General features: G+C 43.3%; 1 protein-coding gene across 1 annotated transcript in view; it reads left to right on the top strand.

Moving 5' to 3' along the window:
- The window catches only part of nlrc5 (NLR family, CARD domain containing 5), a 201,130-nt gene that overhangs the window by 19,933 nt on the left and 156,947 nt on the right, over window positions 1-24,250 (top strand). Inside the window, exons 2-6 of the mRNA XM_052027934.1 lie at window positions 13,891-14,207; window positions 15,779-15,889; window positions 17,057-17,137; window positions 17,978-18,118; window positions 21,488-23,237. Coding sequence (XP_051883894.1) covers window positions 13,901-14,207; window positions 15,779-15,889; window positions 17,057-17,137; window positions 17,978-18,118; window positions 21,488-23,237 — 2,390 coding nt within the window. The 5' untranslated portion in view covers window positions 13,891-13,900. The remainder of the gene's footprint in view (window positions 1-13,890; window positions 14,208-15,778; window positions 15,890-17,056; window positions 17,138-17,977; window positions 18,119-21,487; window positions 23,238-24,250) is intronic.

The raw sequence follows: 24,250 nt of genomic DNA, 5'->3' as shown, positions 1-24,250 counted from the left end.
AGAGCGGAAAATTCCCCTTCTCCCGACGCGTGTGGCGATATCTCTGTTGTTATTGTATGTAGAGGCTATAGGACTTGTATTAAAGCTGAGAAATACATCACACACAAACTAACGTGATTTTTCCAGCGCCCCAAGTATTGGTATCGGTTTATTATTGTCACTTGTACGGAGGTACAGTGGAAAAACTTGTCTTGCACACCGATCGTACGGGTCAATTCACTACACAGTGCAGTTACCATTGGGTCAGTACAGAGTGCATTGAGGTAGTACAGGTAAAAACAATAACATTACAGAGTAAAGTGTCACAGCTACAGAGAGAGTGCAGTGCAATAAGGGGCAAGGTCAACTAACCTTAAGATAGCCTAACTCGCTGTATTGCCATTCGATACACACACACACGCTTTGGCTATGTTTTTTTCCTCCCAAAATGTACTTTATTTATAATATATACAGTAAATACTGTCAGGACATGTCTTTCTGTACATTCATTGTTCCATCAATTGAATATATTTTCTTAAAAAGCATCAATGCCACTCCTACTTCCTTTCCCCCAAAAACAAGTTTATTACAATTACTACAATGCTATAACACTATGACAAAACTCTATAAACTACAACAATAATTAACACAGACTAAATTAAACTATTCCCATCCTCATCTAGTTTATCCCCTACAGTGCCCACCTGTTTCTTCCTGAAACACTGCACCCTTGAAGTGTTTGGCTGTTGCACAGAGTCCGGTCCCTCAGTGTCCAATGGCAGCAGGACCCTAGATTTGTGGTCCTTATGCAGTGGCTGCACTGAGCTTCAGTCTGTTCATCAGCACACACTCCTGCACCTTGGGATGTGCCCGTTGGCAGCTGTCACTTACGGACTGCCCCATACGCTGGGGGACCAACAAGTTTTGGGCAGCTCAAAGAGTGTCTTTCAATAGTTTATCTAGAAGCAGCAGTTGATGTTTGCGTCAGGATGTGTCCCTGGGAGTGGCCTGTAGAACACAGTGTCCTGGGGGAACCTTAACAAGGAATATTGCATCCTTTTTGAGACCTTCTTGGCAAATGCACCATCCACGAGAAGGCGGACAGTTGTCTGTTGTCCATCTTGAGGGCAGCATGCAGTGGAATGGAGGGGTCCACGGTGCGTGAGGGATCTGACGGGGAAGGGTCTCTTTCATTACCGGCCAAGCAAGGTCTTGGTGCTTGTTTGTGATTTCTGACGATGGGTCATTCAGCCAAATGACTTTGAGAGTCTGCTTGGGGAACCATCTCACAGGACCCACTATCCCACAGGGCCTCCAGAACATGAGCACCAGTCACTGCCTGATGGTCTTTTGGTCCCAGGTGTTGCACCACAGAAACCTTACTACAAAAGATAGGTAGTGTGGCAAGGTCTAACTGAATGGAACATTATGTAGCAACGAGGCCAGGCCCATCCTTTGCAATACCTGGGACAGGTGGAACCTCAGACTGTAGTGTTTGCGTATTCCAGCGCCATGCACAGACTGAAGCAGCCACACCAACTTGGCCATTAGGATGACGGCTGTGTGGGTACATTTCTCTGACCCCGCCCCCCCTTTCTCTGGAGACCTGTACCTTGTGACCCAATGGATGTGATCCATTTTGGATCTCCAGATGAAATGGAGATGGCTCAGATGGCCACCGTGGTACAGGAGTGGAGTGTGGGCCACACCTGTACCACCTACAGCAGCACCTTGCACATGTCCTACCTGCCATTAAGAGGGACACCACTCCCACATTCCCAACTTCTGTTTCTCCCTGGTTGGCGTTCCAGCCCATTCTTGCCGTAAGCCCTGACATCTCTGAACCAGATTGCCAGTACCTTTGGACCTGTCAGTGAAGGGGACAGAGGATTGGCCCAGCTAGTTGCCAAAGAACATGGCCTCACTCTTGCTGTAATTGACACTGGCCCCTGAGTCCAGTTCAGACTGGTTGCAGATGCTGATCAATGTGCAGACTGACCAAGCAGAGGATGGTGATGTTGCCCATGTACAGGGGCTTTTGACCTGAGTAGCCCCATTACCTGCCACCCCTCTTCTGCCTCTATCCTTCCTAATGGATTTGGCTAAAAGCTCGATATTATGCTCAATACTGCAAGACAGAGGAGACTGGGCAGCCTGTCTGACTGCAGGTTTGATGAGGAAGCATTCCATTTCCCATCCGTTAATTTGGACTGTGCGACTGATGTCTGTATAGAGCAGTTGTGTCCCACTCCTGATTCCCACCCCAAAGCCCATTTTGGAGAGCACGTCCATCATGTACATGTGAAGCCTTCTGGTCCAAGCTGCCCAAACGTATGTCCATCCCCTTGCTCCGCATGTAGGCAGTGGTATCCATGAGCAGTTGTCAGAGAGCTTCCTGGCAGGTATGGTGTAGATCTGGTCTGGGAAGATCACTTTCTTGGTGCCCTGTGGCTAGACTGTGTCCTATGGTGGACTCATTTCCTCCAGATGCCTTCCTTTGCACATTGTCTCTAACTGTTAGTCTGTGTTGCTCTGGATTCCAGCAGCTGCAGAATCTCTTGTTTTCTAATATCCCCATGACCACTTTAATGATAAATTCCATCATCTGTCCCTACTATTGATGTCAGGATAACTGGTCTATTGTTCCCTGTTTCCTTATTCCTTCTTTTCTAATGATCCTTTTTGAATGTGATGACTTTTGGGAGGATAAAATGAGTTAGGGTAGGATTCATGTAAAAAAAAAATGGGTACGATGGCTGGCACTGATTCAGTGGGCCAAAGGGGTTGTTTCTGTGCAGTATCTTTCCAGAACTCTATGAATTTAATTCCAGCATGTTAACTTACAATGATTTATGTTCGAGACACACAGGTTCCTCTGAGCACCAACTCCTTTCAAAGTCTCACCATTTTAAACAATACTCCACATTTCTATTTTCCCCCTATCTGCTACATCCTTACGTATCCACTTAGCCTGCCTATTTTCCCCTGAAGCCTCTCTGCATCATCTTCACAGTCCTCTGTGACCCCAAGCTTTGGACCATCAGCCAACTTGGATATATTAAACTTGATCCCCTCATTCAAATCATTGTTCTAGATTGTAAGCAGCATCACACTAGTCACAAATTCCCAATCCCCAAATGACTTGCTCACTTGTACTCTGTTTACTGTCCAATAACCATTCCTCAATTCACACTTGTATGATACCACGCTCTCTAATTTGGTTTAATATTATCATGTGACAGCATATAAAAGCTTTCTGAAAGTCTAAATAGTTCATATCCACCAGTTCGCCCCTATTTATTTTGCTAGTTGCGGTCTATTTGACTGTGAGCAGATTTTTCATGAATTGTTAACTTAGCCTAATCTTATTGTTATTCTCTAATAACTCACACACAAAATGCTGGAGGAACTCAGCAAGTCAGGCAGCATCTATGGAGAGAAATAAACAGTCAACATTTCGGGTCGAGGCACTTCATCAGGGTCCTGATTCAGTCCTGATGAAGGGTCTCGACCTGAAACGTCGACTGTTTATTTCTCCCCATAGATGCTGCCTGACCTGCTGAGTTCCTCCAGCATTTTGTGTGTGTTGCTCCAGATTCCAGCACCTGCAGAATCTCTTGTGTCTCCATTATTCTCTAATATCCCCATGACCACTTTAATGATAAATTCCATCATCTGTCCCTACTATTGATGTCAGGATAACTGGTCTATTGTTCCCTGTTTTCATGCTCCTTTTCTTAAGTGGTGGACATAAATTTGCAAGCTTCTAATCTGTGCAGATCACACCAGAATCGACAGAGGCTGGTGGATGCCAGCCAGTGATCCACTATCCCTGGAGCCACTTCCTTCAAAAGCTTGGGATACATGTCTGGGGATTTATCAGCATTTAATCCCATTAATTTCCCCAATGCTAGTTTTTAGCTACATTGATACCTTCCTTGGCACTCAGAATACATACCCAAGCCACACTAAAATGGAAGTTGCTCTCTCCCTTGTTGCTTGGTTGTACGGCACTTCCCAGTGCTGGGCAGACTGGGGTGAGCAGTGCAGCTACTCATCGCCGTGGTGTGGGCCGCAAGTTGGCACTGTGGTGAACTCGCTCATTGCTGTGGACAGGCAGTTGTTGTGGATGTGATGGAAGCTGCAGTCTTCCTCTCTTTGTTCGGCTGTTTCAATTCCCCACAGCCCAGAGATTGCATATGACTTAAGTTGTGTTTCAGAGACCATCACCTTTGTGGTTGTGCTTTGTAATTTGGACCCTGGTGGCCAGATTGCTCCAGCAGAACCTTTGTCCTTGCTGTGTCATTGTTCCCCACATAGACCACAAGTGGACCTTCCCCGACCCCAAAGAAACCTCCTTAACCCTAGCATAAGGCAGCCAACATAGCCTTTATGACTTGCACTTGCAGTTGCAAAGTACAGCATCTATACCCTTATTACAACTGCATCTCTGTTCAGTGCCCCAGGTTGAACGGTTCCCTGCACCATAGTGCTGTGGGCAGTTTGTACAGTCTCTGCTCTCATCAATACTGGCTGCAAGAACCTCATAACTCATGGACAATTGCAAGGGCTGAGGTTAGATTCTCATAAATGCCTCACTCAGTCACAATCATGTTCCTCTTAACTGACCTACTCTATCTATCATTGCTTAAAAAAAAAGTGTTCAGGTAATTTTCCCCTTTCTTGATCAAATCTCAAGCTCCACCTCAACAACTCTGAGCCGAGATTCTTCTAACAGCAGATATTCTTACCAATGGTTTTCATCATTCTCACGTAACCTCGTGGCTACACATCACCTTCCCTGCCATGCTATTCTGAAGTATCTATTTAATTTAACCACTTTAACCCTGTTACCATCACTCTTACCTCATTGAAGTCCGTCACTCAAAGCCCATGCTGCACTCTGAGGATGCTGTGCTTGTAGCTGGCTGCACAGATGTAGTTCCCCAGTTATTGATACCTTTGTGCCATCGGGCTTCAGTTAACCAGTAACCAGTTAACCAATTACCTGGAAAACAAAGGTTAATTTATCACTTGCTGCTGATTGCATCTGAAATCTACAGGGTTCAGAGGATTTAAGCTCTGCAATCCCAATACACAAGCTAGGGCCCCGATCACTCGATCTCTCGAGTCTTCAATAAGATTGTAGCCGACACAGTTGTAACCTCAACTCCACATTCTCTCCCCACCTTCTCCCCACCACCCCACCCCCCCACCTCCCCGCTGCCCAGCTGCCCTGAAGTTAATCCCAGGAAGGCAGAGGGCAGCTGATGGAGTCTCATCTGAGAGGAGCTGAAGCACATGCAGGGCAAAGGCAGCACATCCGATAACAGGCACTTGAGCAAAACAGTGGTTTTAAAAACAGGGAATGTCTCCAGTGTGTTAACCTGTCCCCCACTCACCCTTCCTCCCACCCACTCTGTATCCCCACCCCCCCAACTCACCCTTCCACCCCCTCCACATCTCTGCCCCCTCACCCTTCCTCCCACCCCCTCTGTATCCCTACCCCTCCCCCACTCACCCACCTCTCCATCCTCCACATCCCCACCCCCCACTCACCCTTCCTCTCACCCCCTCCATCCTCCGTATCCCTGCCCCCCCCACTCACCCTTCCTCCCACCCCTCCGTCCTCCGTATCCACGGCCCCCCACTCACCCTTCCCTACTTGACTCGTGCTAAATTAAAGTTGTAAAGGTGAAGGTACAATCCCTCCCGTGCTCACCAGGTCCACAATCCAAGGACGCTGCACTCAGAGGTCTCTGTACTTAAAAACACACTGCGCTCGTTGCTGGTCCCAGTGTAGGTCCAGTTAACGCCTGAACCTGTGAGGTCAGGAGAGGGGAGGTTTACACAAGAATATGAGAAATAGGAGAAGGAGTAGGCCGCCAGACCCCTCAAGCCTGCCCTGCCACTCACTATGATCATAGCTGATCCACGTTGGGCTTAACTTCTTTTCTGTGCCAGTTCCCCAGAACTATCAACTCCTGGATCTTTCAAATATTTACCTATCTTCACCTTAACTGTATCTAATGATGTGGCCTACACCACCTTTGGAGGCAGAGAATTCCAGAGGTTCACCACCCTCTGAGAGAAGGAAGTTCTGCGCTCTTATCTTCTATTTATATCCCCTTGTTTGTGACTCACCCACCAGTGGAAACATCTCAACATCTATCCATTCAAGCACTTGTGATATCTTGTATGTTTGAATAAAGTCACTCCTCATTCTTCTGAAATCTAACTCTGATGATTGGTTGCATCGTGTTCAATTCCACTCACAGCTCCTCAACAAACAAAGCAGCCCGTGCTTGCATGCAGCGAGAACTAGACAACATTTACACAAGGGCTGATAAAAGGCAGGTGCAATTTATCATAAAAGTGCCAGGCAATGACGATTTCCCATAGGAGAGTCTAACCTCCTACCTTGGGTATTAAATGTCAAGTCCCCCGCCATCAATATTATGAGGGACACCATTGAGGAGAAACGTAGTTGCACAGACGCATAAAAATAGTGGCTGCAAGAGCAGGTCAGAGGCATGGTATCTTGTGAAATGAAACTCTCCCCTTGATGGCAAAATACTTTTTTGCCATCTACAAGGCACAAGCCAGATGTGATGGAACACTCTCCTCTTGCCTGGATGAGTGCAGTGCCAACAGTGCTCATGAAGGTCAATGCCAGCAAGAACAATGCAGCCTGCACCACCCTAAATATTTATGCCTTACACCGCTGGTGCAGCGTGGCTACAGAGAGTCTGAATGTATACCTGTACATTTGTGCACGTTGTCCATCCATTACCCATTTCACTATATTAAACCGTTGCATTGTCTTTTCCCTTTAACTTTCTGGATTTCCCCTCACCATCATCTGCCTCTCCATTATTTTAGTGCCTTATCTACCTTCTTGTTATTTCATTCCTTTCAATTTCCTCAAGTTGCAGACAGAGACTACAGATGTTGTCACGGTGTATGCCAATGGTTTTCATTAACTCCCACCTCACCTGCCTGACCACACATGTCTTAGGTTTTTTATTTGATTTTCTCAGCAGAGTCCACACTCCGTCAATGCCGCTTGTGTGTGTGTCCCCAGGTCTCTGTGTTTCTGCACCCCTATTAAAGTGGTTTCCCCAGCACAAATCTAGGCTGGCACTTTGGTCCAATGCTGAAAGAATTCTGCACTGTCAGAGCTTCACGGTCACTGGAATCCCCTTTTATTTCTAGGTTTTGAAAAGAAATCTGAAGCTGACATTTAAACTGGAGTTATTTTATCAGATTGTGAATTTTTATTCCACAAACGTAACCATTATGTAATTAACTTTTCAGGCCTGACCTGTTGAGTTTTTCCAGCATTTTCTGTCTTTATTGCAGGTTTTCAGCATTTGCAATTTCTTTTTTGTTTTCATGACCATTCTAGTAGCAAGTCGATAAAGACAAATTTGGTTTGGGTTGACGTAACTTTTAAGTTCAGCTTTAAGCATTTACCTTGGCAAAGATTTAAAGAAATGTGCAGAATTCTGTGGTGTGGGAATTCGAGACAAGAAATAATACCATTCTTTACCTTGCAATGATGCTTTAAATGGAAGCTGGAATCAGCTTGTATCCTCATTCATCTAACTGCAAGTCAAAGTATGTTTTTGTTCTCAGTTAGCACCTATATGCTCGTCAACCTCTGTATATTCTTGTTTTATGGCACAGCTGTGTACATAGGTTTTACAGCCAGCATTAATTTGCTTCTAGAACCTCTGTACAGTGTTCTGTTTAGATCGGTGAAGGTGTGACCTTCACGTCTAGTGTTAGAATGACATGAAGAGTGTGGCCCAGGCACCGACAGGAGGCTAAGACAAGGGGCCAGACCCTTCCCTTCAATGTTAAGGGGATGTGTTATTTTCTTAGACAAGGTTATTTTCCATAGAGGACCATGACGATGGAAGCTTATTCATTAAAATACGTAGACCACCACCGAAAAGCAGAAGTATAAATCAGGTTCATTATTTACCTTTGTATTACTAATACTTTAAACTGCGTGGCTGTGATTTCACCTCACTCCTTCCACCATTGCACCCTGTTTACAGAGAAGACTTAAGTACTAATCATTTTTAGAAAGGAAATGCAAAAAAACTGCAGATGCTGGAAACGTGAAATGTAGATTGCTGGAAATAGTCAGCTGGTCAGGCAACGTCTGTGGAGAGGGAAACAGTTCACCTTTCAGGTCGATGACCCACCATCGAACATAAGAAACGTTAGAAATCAAACACATTTAAGTTGCAGACGGGTTGACTTAAAACATGTTTGCCGTTTAACTTTTCCTGGTTAGTATCCTCAGTGGTGTTTGTGAAGAGAGAAAAATGTTGGAAATTTTCTGCAATGAAAGGAAATGTCTGTTTCATGAAAGAGATGCTTCCTTTTCTGCAGAAAGTTTCCAACACATCTTGTTTCCCATTTGGGTTTTCAGCAATTTTTTTTTTCACTGTGACTCCATTATTTTGATTATTTTGACATCACGCATGTTTAAAATGTTGTTAAGATCTTCCCCTGCCAGTTATTTTAGCAGGACTGTTACCTTTCATCCATCAGAAGTATGTGGTCTCAGTTTCCGATACCACATCTCACCTATAAAGATATTGTGCCATAGAGTCATGGACTCACAGAGTTATCCACCACAGAAACTGGACCTTAAGCCCACCACGTCCATGCTGATCCTTTCCTGGATTTCTGTGATGAGAAGAGATTGTTAAATTACTTCCTGCTGGCTCAGCAAGGGAAGACTTGGCCAAAGATGTTGGTGCAGATTATTGCTCTTTAGTATTTTTTGTTCGATTTGATTGGAGCTGGAATTTGAACTTTCAGTTGCTCATAACTAAATAGATGAACTTTATTTATTGAGAAATCCTTTCGCTTCATTAACAATGTTTTCTTAGCCATGCTTCCTGTGGATGTTTTTTTCCTGAAAGTTGAATGAAAGCATGGAGTGAAGGTTCAACATAAGTGCACTTTATTTTCATGTGTGAAATGGGCAGTGATTATAGTGACAGGAGAAGCTCTCTTTGTAGTGATGTGCATTTGGTCAGGGTCCTAGATTTGGGCAGCTGTCCTACTCACTGGAAATGAGTGCAGGCTGCCACATTGAAATCAGGCTCCTGTCATTCAGAGACAGTAAGTTATTAGGAGTTAGCACAGATACAAGTACTGTGCTATCTGTGCTTTCAGGCTCGACAGCATCTTAACCATTGGTCCTTAAAAGAAACCAGCAGGTACATTTCTTTTTAATTGCATAGAACTGGAGTGGCAATCCTGGTTTCATGCTAATACTACAGGAGGCATTGAATAGCCTCGCGCTGAAATGTCAATGAACCAGACTGGTGAACGATCTGATTTCATTGAGGCACGGCCATAAATTTGAGACAGTCTCCCAAACTTTCTCTTATGGTGTGTGAATTTGTATGTCCACCATTTCATACCTGTTGCAGGCACTGTAGTGAAAGTACTGCAGCTGAACAGCTGGTGTGATGGTTAGTGAAAACATTACACCAGCTTACTTTGGAATGATGATTAAATTAGATGAAAGGAGAGTGAATTATCCCCCCCTCCTCTCTCTCTCCCCCCCCACCCCCTCCTCCGCTCTGTCCCCCCCCCCCTCCCTCCTCCAAACTAGGAAAGGCTAAATCAAGTGCACTGTGATTTGATTCCTGCCTTGGAGCCAATCCTCTGTCTATGTCAAATGTTACTCCAACGCCATGGGCTCTCATCTTGTGACTGAACCTCTTGTGAGGCACTTTGTCGAAGCCTTTTGGAAGTCCAATCACAATATGTTTACTGGGTCCCCTCTATTCACTCAGGCTGAAACTTCTTCAAAAAACTCCAATAAATTTGTCAGACATGATTTCTCCTGACTTTGCTTGCCGTTACTTCCTTAATAATTGATTCTGAAACAGCCCACTTTAGCCAACCCTATCCTTGTTCCGTTATAATTCTCTTTACTTAAGTTAACGACAGTCGTTTCGGACCCAAATAGCTCCCTCTCAAACTGAATACAAGTTCAATCTTGCTCTGATTGCCGTTTCCAGGGAGATTATTTACACTGATCGTTTATTAAACATTTTTCCAAGAATAGATGTTAGGCTATTCCACCTCTAGTTATCTGCCTCTGGCCTTCCTTACTTTTTCACTAAGAATGACCATTGGCAGTTTTCTAATCCTCTGACACTTCTCCAGAATCTAAGGATTTTTGGAAGATTACAACTAATGTATCCACTATATCGGTAGCCACTTCTTTTAAGATCCTTGGAGACAAGCTGTCTGGGCGAGGGCACTGGCTAATACTAATTTTCTGATTATTTACTTCCACCCCAGAATTATTCAGTATTAAGGGGATGTTTGCCGTATCTTTTATCATAAAGAATGACACAAAATACCCACTTAACTCCTCTGCCATTTCCTCATTTCCCATGATGTTCCCCACAACTGTTTCCTCAAGTTTCTTCCTTTTTATATACGTAAAGATTAACACTTGCTGTTTTCTATATCCCTTGCTAGTTTGCCTTCATAGTTTCTCTTTTCTCTCTTTATTACTTTCCTTTGTCCTCTTTCGCTGGGTTCTGATTATATCCCAGTCTTTGGTTCTACTGCTCACTGCTACCTCCTTATACGTTTTCTCGTTGAACTTAACACCCTACTTAACCTCCTTGTTTGCCCATATTGGCCCATCTCTCCCTCAGAATCTTTCCTCCTCACTGTGATATATTTTTCTGTTGAGTGTCATAAATTATCTCCTTGAATGTCTGCCACTGCTTGCCAATATCTTTTGTGCTACAGCCCACTTTAGCCAACCCTATCCTAATTCCATTGTAATTCTCTTTATTTAAGGTAAACACAATTTGAGCCTCCCTCTCAAACTGAACACTAAATTCTATCATGTTATGATTGCAGTTTCCCGGTGGATCATTTACACCAAGATCATTTATTAAACCTTCTTCTTTACCCATTACCAGATCCAGAATCGCCTGGCCCCTGGTTGGATCAATAACATACTGCTCTAGGAAACTATCCCAAATGCATGTAATGAATTTATTCTCAAGCCAGTTTTTCCAACTTGATTAACAGAATGTACATAAAAATCAAAGGCTCCCAGAATTATTGCACTGCTCTTTCTACACATACCGTTGACTTATACCCAGTCTCAGAATGTGACTACATTGTTTATCGTCGTTTGTCTGTTTTAAAGTTACCTTGTAATCACTGCAAAATCAGACTGTCTTGTCCATCTTGAGTCCAACTACCATCTGCGTTGCCCACTTGCTGTGAGGTTTTTTTGACTAAGAATTCATTTCTTTCTAGCTTCACAACATCTTCTACATTTGGCTCTTCTAGGAGCAAGATGAAAGTCTAGACATGCAGTGAGCTAGTTTAACACCAGTTATAAACCATTTTCATCCCTTGTATCTGACGACTCCTGTGTAGACATCTTTGAAGATGTCATTGATTGGTGCAAAAAGTGTGACGTTGATGTATCTGCATGGACACAGAATACATGCTTCCAGCTGAGTCTTCAATCTTATGAGCTAATTCTTAATAATAGTAAGATGGTCACTATAGTCAGATCCAATTATTGGTCGGGCAAAATGCTAGCCATTCTAGCATGCCATATATCAACACCCTCCAAACATTTTCCGAATCAATTTTGAATCTGTGCAGCTTGCTCAGGGGAGATGACTGGATGATTCACAAGCCTTGTGGTACACCACAGACTACCCATGAAGTTTGCTGCACTGAGCCACCATCATTTTTCTTTCCATTAAAAGATGGCTCGCCCATCTCTCTATTTGCTCATTACATCCAGTGTTCCTGACTTGCTTTAAATTCACTATAAAGTTGGTTGCTGCTGCTTTAAGAGCATCTGCTGTTGCCTGCACTAAGCCAACTTGACAATGCCCGTACAAGGTCTGTGATTCGGGATCCAGTCGGGGTTCGGGCACTTTTCAGCCACCCAAATGCAGAGTTATTCGGGGAGCCGAGGTGACCATGGATGAGGACTGTTCCTGTGGAACAAAAAAATTAACAACTTTTCCTGCTAATGCCAATCCATAGCAGGAAAGGAGATGACCCATCCTCGTTGCTCGTTGTTAGGAACACATTGTAAAATCGCCATCGTTTTACCTCCCTCTACCACTTCTTGCCAATTTTATTTGAGAGCAGGTAAAAGCCCTCATGTTTATTCTTCTGTGTCCTTTACTCATTTCAGAGATTTGCCTTCTCGTTTTTTCCATTTCCCTTCCCTGTTAGGTTTTATGTAGGTTAGAGCAAATGATCCCATTGCATATTTTATTTCACCATTTGATTTAGTTTCCAATATTACCTTAGTTGTGTCCTTCTATTCTGCAGTTTAGAGCAGGTGTAGGCATTCCAATTCTGTGCTGGTGAAGTGCGAGTAACGTAATGATGCTCAGTTCGACAGATATCAGTGGATCGGAGGAAGTGGTAGTCAGCACAAAGTTTACACGTCCTCCTTGGGTTACAAGTGCCTGACTTGAGGACACCGCTGTACATACAACTGAGTATTCGGGATGGATGGGGATGGAATTGCCGGCTGCTGCGGGGCTGCAGGCATCTTCTGCCGTCTGGGGATGGGGCATTTCCGTGTGCCATCTCTCCACGTTCCCCTCCCCTCCCCTCCCCCAGTCGCAACAATCAGTGGCTGGGTGGAGCCGAGCAGCCTGGGGGGGTTGGGGGGCGCTGAGCAGACTCGCTCACTCGCTGAGTCAGTGAGGCCAGCAGACAGCTGCTCTTCCCTGCACCTGCTCGCTCTCCCCTCACTGCTGTCTCTGTGACCCTCTTCCACACATTGTTTCTGTTCATTTCCAACTTACAAATGGTTCCAGGAACTGAGCCCTGTCATAAGCCCAGGGACTGCCTGTGGTAGGTTATATTTTTTCAGATGCTCCAGATTTTCATTGCAGCTGAAACGCTTCTGCTGCTGCTCTTTGGACAGCCATTGCTGCCGCCATAGGCTTCATTGCAGTGGTTGTGGTTCACCCACAAGTTATAGAGGGCTAAAGTGCAGAAACAGCCCCCTTCACCCACTTCCATCAAGAACCTGTCTATATTAATTCCCTTTACCAGTTCTTGGTCGATAGACTCCTTCAGGCAGTGGTCGTGCATGGGAATATGATCCCATTGACCTGAAATTGGAAACAAGGTTAGAATTGGTCACCTCAGGAGGATCAGGTTTTAGCTGTTCTCTGGGATAAGTGATGAGAAGCGAGTGATAGCAAGAAGCAAAGCCAATCCTAACGTATATAGTAGCTAGTTTTCTGCTTCATATTTTTGAACATTGTTATAAATTAGAAGTTGTATATTATACCTTTTATGTATTTCATGAGTGTTCTGTAAGCACTAAATTTGCTCTCTAGAGGAAAGGGTCTCACTGTGTTTTGCTCCAAGATTAGGGTCTATTTTGTTTCTGGAGTTGACATCTGGCCAGTGCTAAACAAAATGGCACACACCTGGAGCGTTAGAACTTCAACTGTTCTCAGCTCACAAATAAAAAGTAGTAATAGATAGTAAAACAGTGTCCTTGATTAGAAATCCAACACATGAGAGGTGGTTTATCAGGTACTTTTTGGTCATGAGGTGGTTAAAATTGGTAGTGAATGGGATCAAACTGAGTTCCTTTGCAGGAACAAGCTAAAGGACTTGCTGTGCTGGTATGATTGTACAGCTTGTGAAAACCCCCACCAAATTCAGTCTGCAGTAAAGTTTGTAATATTATACTTTGGGATGTTTTGTTGTCTTACAGGTGCTTTATAAATGCTATTAGCTTGCAGTGGGGCAAGCCTTGTTAAATTTTTCTCATTTTAAGTGCAAATGGTAAATGAGTTATTTAGTTACTTCGTGGTATATTTAACCCACTTGTCAATCTAGCTTTGGCAGGATGAGCAACAGTGGAATAAAGGAATTGCTGGAGATTAACCATGGGCAGTTGGTGGAATCTCTCAGTCAACATGCCAACAGTGTCATTGAAAAGGCCAGGACCATCCTCAACAGGGAGGAGCAGGAGCTTGTCGACAGCCAAGGGACCAATGAGGAGAAAATCTCAAAGTTGTTAAAGAGACTGTTTACTAAAGATAATGACACCTGCAAGGGTTTCATTCAATGGCTGATCATCACTATGCCCTGTGATTCATTCCCCATGTGTCTGGAGAGCTCACTAATGGCAGCTGGAGAAGACAACACCCAAGGTAATTTTTGGTACTCTGAAATAGATCGCAAGCTGTAGTCCACAAGAATCTATAGCATCTGGAGAAGGAGAACTATGAATTATGATGAATTTGGAATTGTTCAGTTTTGACCTAGGCTTTACTCTTTGGAGAGAAGGAGGATGAGAGGAGACATGATAGAGGTGTACAAAATATTAAGAGGAATAGATAGAGTAGACAGCCAGTGCCTCTTTCCCAGGGCACCAATGCTCAATACAAGAGGGCATGGCTTTAAAGTAATGGGTGGGAAGTTCAAGGGAGATATCAGAAGGAGGTTTTTTACCCAGAGAGTGGTTGGAGCATGGAATGCACTGCCTGGGGTGGTGGTGGAGGCAGGGACATTGGTCAAATTCAAGAAATTGCTGGGTAAGCATATGGAGGAATTTAAAATAGAGGGATATGTGGGGGGTAGAGGTTAGGTAGTGTTAGGCAAGGTTTAAAGGTCGGCACAACGTTGTGGGCCGAAGGACCTGTATTGTGTTGTACTGTTCTATGATTCTATTCTATGATTCTATGACCTAATATTACTGAGATTGAGCCTCTTTGTCCAACATGACGATTCCCAAATGAGAATAAAACAAGGTCCATCTCAATGCTTTCTGTCATAGTGGTAATTGCAATGATAATAGTTAATGACTCATCGTAGCATGACTCTCATAATGACAAATTATCTTAGTTTCTTACAATTAGTCAATAAAAACTGAGGAGAGCACAGTGCTGGGGAGCTTTAGTAACCATAGTCATCTGTTTCTCATATGTGATATTTAACATGCATTGGGTCTTAAAATACTCATTAAAAACTGTGCCCCCAAAATGTTAACTCCTGAACCTTTGCTGTTCTGTTCTTGTTCTGTTTGCTCTGCTTCAATTAGCAAAGTGTGGCTTTCCCAACATCACTCAGAGCCAGAGAGTAAATTTGGAACAGCATGGCTTTAGAACCCCATCTCCAATTCAGCAGTTTGTGTCCTTTCTATTTCCTGCTGAGGACCAGAACAATTCGTTGCCCAGTACTCAGCAAAGCCAGCTTTTGATGCAGATTAAATGCCCCAACCCACATTTTCCTGAACAGTCAAGAGAGTTGAGACGTGGATCCCGGTATCTCGGTTTGACTGAAATTCAGATCACTGAAGTTTTGCACAAAAAGTGCAGTGATCAATGTCTCAGGAAAACTTAACAAAAAGCTATTGAAGGAGACTATCATTTATTAAATGAAATCAAAGGCACCCTAAGGGGTGCTTATTTAATATCCTCCAAAAATTGTTATGTGCATTTACAGCAACTGTTTGGTTTGATCCCTGGCCTGACCCAAATATATTGAAGATGTCGGGTGCCATTTTTTCTCATGTGCCATCTTGAATTGTCCTGGGACAAAAGTATACGTTCAGGAGCATCTACCTTGGGTAAACCTTGAAGTGCACACTTACCATTTCTGTGCAGCTGTTACCAGAGGTTGTGCTCTAACTGGTTGTGTCAGGCAGTTAGGAGCATTCCTGTGATTCTTTCAGCTCACGAAATGTGTAACTGACAGCATGTCTCTGTCTTTGTTTCATCAGATTTGTTACATCTGCAACAGAACGTTGCATCCACAGAAGGCATTGCTGAATCTGCGACGCAAACACAAGTCAAATCAAGTGCAAATGACAGTGAGGGAAATCAAAGGAAAGGTTTGTAAAAAAAACCGAAAGAATGGGTGATTGATGGGGAAATGAACCCTGTTAGCCATTCCATTCTGTGATTTGAATTAGAATTATGATGAAGATAATGGCTAGAATGTTATTTTTTCCTGTCCCCCAATGAGTGGTAACAGGATTGGGTTATGCTTTGAGAATGATTTTGCTAATTCTATATTGCAGTGATCTTGAAACAGTTTGTATCTGTTTCATCTCCTTGAACTGCTTCAACCCATACAAGAAAGAATGAAGATTGGATAGTGTGGTGGGGTGTTGTCATCCACAGATTTACCTGAACCATTCTGTTGGCCACATAAATGCTTAAAATAAATTGGTTCAAATGAATCCGTTACTATGCAAAGATTCACAAATTAATGAATATAATGGATCTGGCTTTAAAGCAATAATATAACACTCAATTCTGGTTGTTTTTAACATGGTATGAAACCGTGCTGTTAGGTAAAATAACAAGTGCAATTTTTATGTGTTCTTTGTATGTGACAAAGGAGGCTGCTTACATTATAAACTAAACAACAGAAGGTAAACATTCCCAGTCTTCGCCAGGATTCCCAGCCAATGCCAGGCTGGCAGGTAGCAGACCCCCAACAAAGAAAGAAAACACTTGCATGTATATAGAAATACAGAGCTAAGTGGACAGTTCATCACCTTTTTAATGGATATTGCCTGAGGGTTAAACATTAGTGAAGACACTAGGGAGAAAATCCAAGTTCTTCCTCAGAGCAGTGCTAGGGGACTTCTTGCATCCCACTGAGAGGATAGAGAGTGCCTCAGTTTGATTCCATCAAGGAAGATGACACCTCCAACAGTTCAGCACTCCCTCAGTGCTGCTCTGGAGTGTCAGCCTGGATCTTGTACTCAGCTTTTTGCAGTGTTGCATAAATTCACAGCTTTTTAAAAAAGAGATCAGAGTGCAACTCTAGAGCATGGTTGAGACCTAATTAGGAATATATTCTGGATAATATTTGTAAGTAACCATGTACCTGATAAATAACATGTTGTGAATTGTGCATTGCTTCACAAATACTTAATTAAAGTGCAAAATGGGGCTATGTGAAAGATTTTGAGGTATTTTCTAGCTATTTAAATAATCCCACTTGTTCTGAACTCTGCACTGTGATTAACATTTTTATATGTCTTCAGTTACTTTACGGAGAGGAAGCAAACGATCTTCATGCCAAGTAGAGAACACTCATCCTATTGGAGTGAAAAAAGCAAAAACCGGTAAGTAGAAAGGTCAGAGGTAATGTGAAGAGTAGTAGCTATGAGCTCCACTGAAATCCAGCGTTGGGAATAGATGGAACTATGGAAATTACTTTGCCTAAGCCGACGTACCTGTGCTGCATCAGACTTTGTGGCTTTAACTGCAGACTCGCTATGATCGGGAGTCCACCTTGTATCACATGGAACTACAGTGCCAATGTAATTTAGCTAACTGGTTTGTTTTGATCACATATTCCTGAAAATCTACGGCATTCCACAAGGTGATGATGCGCCCAGATTGAAGGCAGACTGACAGTTACAGGATTATGCCCCTACAACGAGGAAAGTGATCAGCATGTAATTGGCTGAATAATAGACACATGTGCTCAGTGGCCCAGAGTCTGTGCATTGATGAGACTGATGGTCTGGGCTGTAAACGTCAGCCTGCTTGTCTCACTATAGGTGTGATCTCCTGGATTAATTACAGTGAGAAAATAGGAATTTTCCAGAGTTTATTGGCAAGAAATTCATCTCTGGTCGATAACACTAAGTAGTGAATAGTTGATGGAATGAATTTCAGAGGCAGGTACAACACGCTGATGTGACCTCATGGTGTATTCACCTCCACCAACTGAGAATGAATTTCTGAGTATCCATCCCTTATTTTTTTGTTTCCTTCTCTCTCAGAGGAATACAAGACTGCATGGGTTGGGATGCAGGTAGCTATGATGCTCTGGAAGTTATTTGTGTGTGCGGAAATGATAGGAGAACTGATATCATAACTTTATCAGCATTAATCAGCATTTTCATAACTGATTTTTGAATGCAAGTCTGAAATCTGATCTCCTTTTCCCTTTACAGGTAATTACTGGAAAGCAGTAACCTGCAAATCAAGTATCACAACCAAGTTAACCCAAGCTGTGTTAAACGCAGACCCCGAAGAAGTGGACCAAACACTACACCAGTCAGGAGAAGAATATTTGAACCTGCCAGCAATTTCAGGTCATTTTTAACCTTGTTCTTTGAAGTCAATTTGTTTGTTTTCTTTATTAACAGCTAGGAAATTACACTTTACATTTACAAAACACTGGTTAGGCCTTAGCTGGAGGATTGTGTGTAATTCTGGGCACCACACTCTAAGATGGATGTCAGGACCTTGGAAAGCTCTTACTAGATTGGTATTGGGGGAAACTGATCCCTGATATGTGGGGAAACTGTCATTGTTCTGCCTAGAGCAGGGAAGGTTAAGAGGAGTTTTAATAGATGAGTTCAAATTTTTAAGAGGCTTTAGTGGAATAAATAAGAAGAAAGTGTTTTCATTGGCAGACGATTCAATAACTAGAGAATACAGGTTAAAGATACTCAGCAAGAAAATGGGAAAAGATGACACTTATTTTTGTGCAGTGAATTGTTATGACCTGGACCATGGAATGAATGGATGAATGGTTGTCACTGTAAGAACACAGGAACACAAGAAAGTAGGAGCAGGAGTAGGCCACAGGCCCCTCAAGCCTGCTTCACCATCCAATATGATCATGGCTGATCTACGCTGGCCTCGAACCCTCTTCTGTGCCGGTTCCCCATGACCCTCAAATCCTCGATCTTTCAAGTATTTATTTATCTCCACCTTCAATATTTCTAATGATCTGGCTTCCACCACCCTCCGGGCAGAGAATTCCAGAGATTCAACACCCTCTGAGAGAAGAAATTTCTGCACCCTTATCTTTTAATTTTGTCCCCTTGCTCGTGACTCTCCCACTGGTGAAAACATCTCAACATCAAGCCTGTCAAGCCCCCTTAGGATCTTGTATGTTTGCATAAGCTCACCTCTCATTTTTCTAAACTCCAAGGAATACAGACCCACACTGTCCTGCCTTTCTTGAAAGGACAACCATCTCATCTCAGGGATTAGCCTGGTGAATCTCTTTAGGATTGCCTCCATTGCTACTATATCCTTTGTAAGGTAAGTGTGCCGAAACTCTGCACAGTATTCTAGGCGTGGCCGCATCAACACCCTGTACAAAGTCTCCCTATTCTTAAACTCCAACCCATTCACAATAAAGGCCAAAATGCCATTTTCCTTTTAACTATTTCTAATTATAGTTCTGATGCAAGGTGGGCTCTTGGCCACAGCAGTTGTTGAGTTGGGTGAAAGTCAATTCAACAAAGTTCAAGTGGAATTGCATATATACTTGAAAAGGGAACATTTGGAGGGCCAGCAGGGAAGGTCAAGGGGATGGGACCACTTAGACAACTCTAACATGTAGGCAGCATGTCCTCCTCCTGTGGTGTTAACCTTCATGATTCTATTCTGTTACTTTTGCATGAAATGCACTAGAGGAAGCTCACTGGCTGCCAAGGATCTCATATTGTCTGTGTCATCTTTTCTACATCACCATTTCAGAATTTAACCGGACCTTGCCTTCATTGCCAAGGTCCCAACTCTGGAATTCCTTCCCAAAACCTCCCGACAGTCCTGATGCTGGTTTCGACCCGAAACGTCAACAATTCCTTTCCTCCCACAGGTGCTGCTCGACCCACTGAGTTCCTCCAGCAGATTGTTTGCTGCTCCAGATTCCAGCATCTGCAGTCTCTTGTGTCTCCTGCTTCTCTTTCCTCCTCTAAGACACTCAAAATATTTCACTTTGACCAAGCTTCTGGTTATCTGTGCTGACATCTCCTCATGTTGCATGGAGTCATTTGGTAAAGAGGTTTTGGGAAGGACTTCCTGAGCTTAGACCTTGGCAGCTGAAGGCACAATCCAGTTATATTCTGAGATGATAAAAAGAGGCTGGAATTGCATATTGGAACTGGTAATACCGGAAGTAGAGATTATGTGGGACGGAGAGGCAGGGTCATGGAAGAGATTTACAAAAAAGGATCAAGAGTTTAAAACTGAAGAGCTAATTAACCAAACGTAGGCAAGCACAGCAGCAATGGAAAACGAGACTGAGCAAGTTAAGATATGGATGGCCACATTTGCAGTAGCCAGGAAGAGGAAGACCAGCTGGCTGTGCATTGAGATGGTCAGATTTAGAAGAAACAAAGTGAGAGGTGAGACTTTAGGGGGAAGATGAGCTTGGGTGAGGCCAGAGTTGGCTGTGTGGGGAATGGTATATATGAACAGAAAATGCTGGAAATACTCGGCAGGTCAGGCAGCATCTGTGGAGCATAGAAACAGAGTTAATGTTTCAGGTTGATCAGATTTACAAAAGTTACAGATCAAGCATGTATTAAGTTTCAGAGAAGGGGATGGGTGGAGAAAGCAAAGAGAATGTCTGTAAGAGGGTGGGGACCAAGAGAGACTGACACAAGTGGTGGTGGTGGTGGTGGTGGGGAAAGGCTTGTCCTGCTGAGTATGTCCGGGTTTTCTGATTTTATGTCAGCTTGATAGCATCTGCACCTTTTGTCCTCAATGACGGGGATACATCATGTGATACATAATACATTAAAATGACAGCAGGCTTATACCACATGAGGCACCATGTATTTCAGTGACTGAAGGGTGCACCATATCACCATATTGTAATCTAAGTTAGGACGCATCATGTGGCAGACAATATATGATAATGACAGGATATGTACACCAGATAACACACAAACATCTCCTCTTTTCAAGGAAATATGGCAGGATTTACCAACATCAAGTCTTGCAAAGATGGGGAAATGGCTGCTCTTGCTGTTAACCGTAACCAATATTCCTGGTGTGTGTATGATCTCCTTGCTCCAATCTGTGGTAGTGTTCACTAGATGGAGAAAGGAGCTTAACCTGTATTTTAGAGCAAACCCTAAAAGTACAAGTGCTTTCCATGAGTGACACTGGATTATTGCCAATCTGGATGAACCAAGACAGTAAGACATGCCAGTAAAGCCATTTTCTTGCACCCCTGCCACCTGTGGTGGGCAAAATACCCATCCATCCAGTTCGGGTGTTTCTTACCAAACATACAGTCATTCAAACATCATTTCAGTACTCCAAACTGAGCTCTACGTTCTCATCAGGAGTAAGTTGCTCAGAGAAGTAATTTCCAGGGATTTCTACCACCAAGTAGGGAGCGGGAAGAAAATTGCCAATTTCTAACACATGAAAGTTACTTTTAGATGTAGACTTCTAGCAGAAGGAAAAGATGAAATAGTAATTAAAACTAACATCAGAACATTTTTGAAGTGATTTGAATTCATGCTTCCTTAATGATTGTTAGCTTTCAAAAAATGAATATGGTATTTGATTGCTCAGTGTTTTCAGCTTGTTAGTTCCTCATTCACATTTACTGAGTCAATCAGCTTCAAACCACGGGTAAGTATTTTTATAACGATGGGACAATTTTTCAGTTTTCAAACTCTAAATATCTATTTGCTTTCCATTGACAGATTCTGCTGAGGATTACAGAATGTTAATGAGGAAGACTATCTCACAGAAATACGAAGCCAGCAATACAAAAGAAGAAAAAAGGAAACAAGTAACCCTCGCCCAGACTTTTCGGAGTCTAAGCATGAAGGACAGAAATGTGACCAAACTCAAGGAGAGAATAGATGCTAGCCGGGATGATGTGCTCAGTTCCCATGGGGTTGAGGAGAATGAGGACACAGTCACAAACTTAGCAGAGTTTCTCAACAAAAAACTCATATCTGATTGTAAAGTCAATATCCTGCTTGGAAAAGCAGGAACTGGGAAGACCAAGTTGGTGCACAAGATTTGCTATGAGTGGACTAGAGGGGTTGTCAGTCAATTCCAGTATGTATTTTTATTTGAGTTTCGTCAACTGAATCTAATCAATAGGAGCATTGATCTGAAAACTATGTTATTCGATTTGTTCCTTAAACCAGAAAGGAACGCCCATGCTGTATTTAGATTTATAGTCAGAAACCCGCAGATGGTTTTGATTATTTTTGATGGCTTTGATGAGTTTGCTGAGAAAGCCTCTGTCTGCACCTCTGTTGTTTCCAGCAACCCCAATGCACAACTATCTGTGGGACAGTTATTTTCCAGCCTGTTTATTGGGAAGATGCTCCCTGGATGTACAGTTCTCATAACTTCCAGGCCCAAAGACATCCTCTGCTTGCCTCTGGATGTTGTGGGACATGTGGGGGAAGTCTCAGGGTTTAACCAGTGTAAAATTAAAGAATATGCCAGTCACTTCTTTGAAGATACTGAGCACATTTGTAAGGCAATCTCTCACCTAGAGAAGAATAGGAAGATTTTAAACATGTGCTACATCCCTGCCTTGTGCTGGGTTGTTTTCCTTTGTCTTGAGCACTTGTTATCTCAAAGCCAGTTAGAACCCAAGCTACCTCATACAATGACACAATTCTACATCAAGATGCTTACAGTTTTTTTAAGCAAGGGTGCCAAGAGTACAGAGGCCTATGGACAGATTGAAAACATGCTGCTAAATGAATACAGGGAAGAGATTCATGGGTTGTGCAACCTTGCAGTAAAGGGGCTCCAGGAGAGTAAGTCTGTGTTTTATTTAAAAGACCTTCTTTCTGAGAAGGTCACCATGTTTGCTTCCTCATTTGGATTTCTTTCCACTTTTGAAGTGAAAACTATTGACCATAACCAAGAGAATGGGTATGCTTTTGTCCACCTGACACTGCAAGAGTTCCTGGCTGCACTTCATCAGATGATTGACAACCAGACAACAGACCAAATGTTAAAAAGCAAGTTTTACCTGAAATCAAAATGGACGTGGAGGAACGATGCAAAGAATGAGTTTACCGATACCGTCCACATATTTCTGTCTGGCTTAGCTTCAAAAAGGTGTAAGCAGTTCCTTAGCATCCTGGCAAACAAGAATGAGATGTGGATACAAAAAAAGCAGAAGGCCATCTTACTGAACCTGCGGAAGTTGGCCACCACCAACCTAACTGGGCCAAAAATCATTGAACTGTGCCACTGTGTGTATGAGACGCAGAACTGTGATCTGGCCCGGGACGTTGCGGCACAGTTAAGGTACAAGTTTGAGCTGCGAAACTTCAGGCTTACGCCAGCGGACACGACGGTTTTAACTTTTGTTATAAATAACGGGACCAGCTGTGCATCTGTGGATATTGGAGGTTGTGCCCTGGATCTAGAATGTGTTACAGTCTTGGGCACCTGCAAGAACTTAGAAACTTTAGTGTAAGTAAATGCAGGATTTTATTGTTTTTGTAACTATACTTTAGCGTCTCGCTTTTCAAATGCAGCTCCTGCAGCACAGTCTTTGTGTCAGCCCAGATGTGAAGTGTTAACACGAGAGATGAACTGTTACAGGGCTTCGTTCCTGGTCCATGGGAGCAGAGGCTGGAGAATGAGAAACAGAGATCTGCATGTTGAAGTGATGCTGATCATTCAGTTGCAACTCTGGAAATTCAGAACTGGGGTGGTTTGGATGAGGGAGACTGATTCGTGCTCTCATTGAGTAATGCTCTATGCCAGAAATGCAGCCTTTGCAAAATTACTTAAACCATTGATGTTATCAGAACATATGAAATGAGAACAGGAGTCTGCTTTAATGCCCTTGAGCCTGCTCTGACATAATAAGACCATGGCTGATCTTGGCCTCAGTCCCTCTTTCCTGCCTGTTCCCCACAATACTTAATTCCCCAAAAGTCTTAAAAATCCATCTCTCGCTCTTACATGGATTCAGTGACTCGGCCTCTGGGGCAGAGAATTCAAAAGATTTGAGCCCCTCTGAGAGAAGAAATTTCTCTTTGCCTAAATGGGCAAACCCTCATCCTACAGCAATGTCCAATCTCACCTGGATTCACCTATCCCCAGCCAGCTCGTGCTCCTCCCCCTCACCCCACCCTTTTATTCTGGCGTCTGCCCTCTTTCTTTTGTGTCCTAATGAAGGGTCTCGGCCCGAAACGTCGACTGTTCACTTCCCTCCATAGATGCTGCCTGACCTGCTGAGTTCCTCCAGCATTTTGTGTGTGTTGCTCCACATCTGCAGTCTCTCTTGTGTCTCCAATGACCCTCAGTTCTAGTTTCTCCAGAAGGGGTTACAGCAATAGTGCTGGTAAAATCTCTCCTTGCTGTCTCTTGCCGGCCATGAGTCTGATGCTAACATTGGAATGGATTTCACTTGTGGATTTCACTCCAAGACTGAACCTGAATCTAGATTCAGGTCTGTGTTACGTGCCCAGTATCAC

Source organism: Pristis pectinata, chromosome 13 (assembly GCF_009764475.1).
Source record: "Pristis pectinata isolate sPriPec2 chromosome 13, sPriPec2.1.pri, whole genome shotgun sequence".
Lineage (NCBI taxonomy): Eukaryota > Metazoa > Chordata > Chondrichthyes > Rhinopristiformes > Pristidae > Pristis > Pristis pectinata.
The sequence above is the reverse complement of the archived record's forward strand: the minus strand, read 5'-3'. Positions and strand labels throughout refer to the sequence as shown.